The sequence below is a fragment of the Myotis davidii genome, unplaced genomic scaffold (genome assembly GCF_000327345.1).
Source record: "Myotis davidii unplaced genomic scaffold, ASM32734v1 scaffold1530, whole genome shotgun sequence".
Lineage (NCBI taxonomy): Eukaryota > Metazoa > Chordata > Mammalia > Chiroptera > Vespertilionidae > Myotis > Myotis davidii.
This window is the reverse complement of record NW_006281749.1, coordinates 109,527-113,058: the sequence shown is the minus strand read 5'-3', so window position 1 is coordinate 113,058 and position 3,532 is coordinate 109,527. Positions and strand designations below refer to the sequence as shown.

At 59.9% G+C, this 3,532-nt stretch overlaps 1 protein-coding gene across 1 annotated transcript; it reads left to right on the top strand.

The window, feature by feature from the left end:
* The first annotated feature begins 48 nt into the window (after positions 1–48).
* PRRT2 (proline rich transmembrane protein 2) lies at positions 49–3,496 on the top strand. Its single transcript, XM_006752585.2, has 4 exons — positions 49–277; positions 672–1,609; positions 1,959–2,091; positions 2,276–3,496. Exons 2-4 carry the CDS (start codon positions 731–733, stop codon positions 2,284–2,286), a joined length of 1,023 nt encoding a protein of 340 aa, XP_006752648.1. The 5' UTR covers positions 49–277; positions 672–730; the 3' UTR covers positions 2,287–3,496.
* Positions 3,497–3,532: the final 36 nt, after the last annotated feature.

Here is a 3,532-nt window from a genome sequence, read left to right as displayed (position 1 = left end):
GGTGAGACGGATGGACGGAGGCTGCGGGTAGGAGTGGACAGACTGCAGAGGCCGGGGAGGGCTGCACCGCACAGGAATAGGGCGCATGGCCTCTTGGCTGGTGGTGCAAGGCGCGCCAAGCCAGAGGAAGGAGGCGCCGGGGGCACCCCGGGGACAAGGGAATCCCTGGGAGAGGGCTGAGAAGGGGCTCAGAGGAGATGCCCGGGACCCTCAGGGAGGAGCGGGGGCATCTGCGCCCCAAACACGCAACAAGAAAACCGCACCCACTGGCGCCCAGGTAGGGGAGGACGCGGGAGTGGAACGTGAGTGCGGGCCCTCTGCCCCGTCTGCCTGTCGGAGTGTATGGGTGTCTGCACAGCTTGATGTTGAGGTGCTGGGGCATCTGCTGGAACCTGGGAGGCTGGATCTTGTTGGGGTGCCCAGGAAAGACCATGGGGAGGGGCCTGCTTACAAAGGGTTAACCTGCCCAGGGCTCTCCAAGCAGAAGAATTTGAGCAGAGCACTCCTCCCCAGAGACGTCCCACCCCAAGGCAAAGGAAACCCCAACTTTTCTTCCTCTCCCCAGAGGCAGCCCAAGGCTGGCCCCGAGACAGGAGCACAACCCTCTTGGGCTGCAGTGCTGAGAGCTGCCTCTTTCCTCCTCACACCAAGCTCATCTCCTCCTCTTCCAGGATTTGCTGCTGTCTCTGCGTCCTCCCCACAGAGGCCCTCTTCTCTCTCCCATCACAAGATGGCAGCCAGCAGCTCTGAAGTCTCTGAGATAAAGCGGGTAGAGGAGGGTCCCCAGACCCAGGGCGAAAGGCCTGGCCATTCTGAGGCTGGAACTGGCCCTCTCCAGGTCCCAGCTGGGGTCCCGGATGAGCCCGAGGCCCTGCAGCCAGGTCCAGACATCACTGTGGACCCTGTGGACTCAGAGCCCAAGGCTGGGCCAGCTCCAGAAAACACAGAGACCCCAACAGGGGCCCCAGACACAGCCCAGGCCAAAGACCTTAGCTCAAGCCCAGGAGGGGAACCACAGGCCAACTCCAGGCCCAAAGAAGTATGCCAAGAGCCAGCCTCCAAGCCAGAAATGAGCAAAGAGGCCACTGCAGACCAGGGGTCGGACCTGGAATCTGAGGGCCTGCGTGAGCCAGCCTCACAGCCCACACCCCAGCGGGACCTCCAGTCAGGTTCTCAGCCCACTCCCAAGCCAGCCCTGCAGCCGGAGCCCCCTACCCAGGAGGACCCCACCCCTGAGTTCTTGACTGAGAGTGTGGAGGACAAACAAGAGAATGGGGCAGTCGTTCCCCTGCAGGCTGGCGATGGGGACGAGGGTCCCGCCCCCCAGCCTCATGTATCACCCTCAACAAAAGCCCCCCCAGCCAATGGGGCTCCTCCCCGCGTGCTGCAGCAGCTGGTTGAGGAGGACCGAGTAGGAAGGGCTCACAGTGGGCATCCAGGATCTCCCCGAGGTAGCCTGAGCCGCCACCCCAGCTCCCAGCTAGCAGGATCTGGGGTAGAGGGGGGTGAAGGCACCCAGAAACCTCGCGACTACATCATCCTCGCCATCCTGTCCTGCTTCTGCCCCATGTGGCCTGTCAACATTGTGGCCTTCGCTTATGCCGTTATGGTGAGCCCCCCGAGACCCTGGCCCCAGCCTGCTGTGGTTCCCCACGACCTGTACTGGGACAAAGCCCCAGGAACAGCCTGGCTCTCCCTCTCTGCATGGATCTCGCTTCCAAAGTACCGGGCTTCACCCTCTGAGCCACTACTGCCCCTCCCCTTCAGGTGGGAGGGATGGCCAGACAGGTTTCGCACAACCTTGCTGACCTATGCCCTCCTCCCTCTGTCTCTCCTTCCCTCCTTCCTCCCTAACCACGGGCTGGCCTGTCTCCTCTGGATGACTCTCTCACCTGATCCGTGCTGAGCTGGCTTCTCTTGACCTGGCCATGATGTCCCACTCCTCACCCTAATCTCAGTCCCGGAACAGTCTGCAGCAGGGGGATGTGGATGGGGCCCAGCGTCTGGGTCGAGTGGCGAAGCTCTTAAGCATCGTGGCGCTGGTCGGGGGGGTCCTCATCATCATCGCCTCCTGTGTCATCAACTTAGGCGGTGAGTGGGGGTCTGGGACAGGCTGGGAGGCATGGAAGGGTTGGCAAGGGCAGCTTTACTAACCCCCTGACCCTGCTCTCTCCTGTCTGTCTCCCCTACTTGTCCTTTGTCTCTCCTTGTCTCCCCCACCCCACCCCACCCACTGCCTCTTTCTCTGTCTGTCCCTCCCTCTCCTCCTCCACAGTGTATAAGTGAGGGGCTCTGCCCTGCATTCCAAGACTTTTCTTCCTGTTGGGAGCTGTCTTGGGCCCATCCTCCCCTGCTCCCCGGCCGGGAGCCCAATCGATGGCCCAGGCCCGCACCCATAGGGACCAAGGGAGCCTGAGCAGCCTTGTTTACAGCTTCTGTCCTGGTCCTGCATCTTGCCAGGCTCCTCTGCCAACCGTAGGCCTCTCTTCTCCCTGCACTGTTTCCCGTCTCCCTGCACTTCTGCCTGCAGCCAGTCCAGCCTCTCAGCCTCTCTGTCCCTTGCACTTCTGGAAACCTCCCTCGACATCTCCCAAACTCTCAGCCTCCCTGCATTCCTCCCATCTTGCACTTCTCCAAACCTCCCAAATTACCTGCACTTCAAACCTGGTCTCCACCCCCGACTTTCATTGTCTTGCCATCTTCCCCCATTCCTTTATTCCTCCTCTCCTGTATCATCTCTCCGTCCCTCTCCACACCCTCTTCCCTGTTCCTCTTCCTGCCTCATCTCCCCTCAGCATCCTTTCCTCCCCTAAGGATCCTCTCCTGGTTTTTCTGCTGTCACTGATTATTCTGCAAAAACTCCAGCACTTAGAGCAGGCTGGGAAAGGGCAGCAATGCCGGGAGAGGACCCTGTAGCCCAGGGCTGTTCTCTGCTGGGACGACCCAGGTCCGGATGCCTCCAGGGCGCCCCGGGGTCGCAGAGCTGGCCGGCTGGGGGTCCCCTGGGGACTTGTGCAGGCGAGGTGAGCGCAGTTCAAACACCCGGGAGGAGGGAGGGGCAGCTATTGCCCCGCCCCGGTCGGCCCTAATTTACTGACCTGCCCCACCTGGGCTTTTAAACCCGGTCGGCAAGTGTCTTCAAGGCAGACTGGGGTGACTCACGTGCTTCGTAACGAAAGAACCCCCAAATAGGACCAAAGCTACAGCCTCAAGGAGCGAAGGAGGGACGGGGCGCCGTATAATGATTTTCTAAGAGGAGGGAAGTGTGTTGCACGCGACATTCCGCTAGGGAGGCAGACACCGAGCTACAACGCGGTTTGGAGTTAGCGGGTTTTTTGTTTTCTGAAAAAAAAGAAAAGAAAAAAGAAAAAAAAACCCTAAAAAACTAAAAGTCTACCAAAAAAAAAAAAGAATACATTAAACTAATTCTCCCTTTTTGTATGCCGGATGCTGCATGAGTCTGAAACACCAATAAACGGAGACTGCATGAAACTCGCTTCCGGCCTCAGTTGGTCCTCACGTGGGTCCGCCA

Bases quoted from the DNA above. Each gene is read 5' to 3' on its own strand.
- PRRT2 (XM_006752585.2), top strand. From the start codon at position 731: ATGGCAGCCAGCAGCTCTGAAGTCTCTGAGATAAAGCGGGTAGAGGAG. The intron at 1,610-1,958 runs GTGAGCCCCCCG...CCCTAATCTCAG, and splicing joins CCTTCGCTTATGCCGTTATG to TCCCGGAACAGTCTGCAGCA.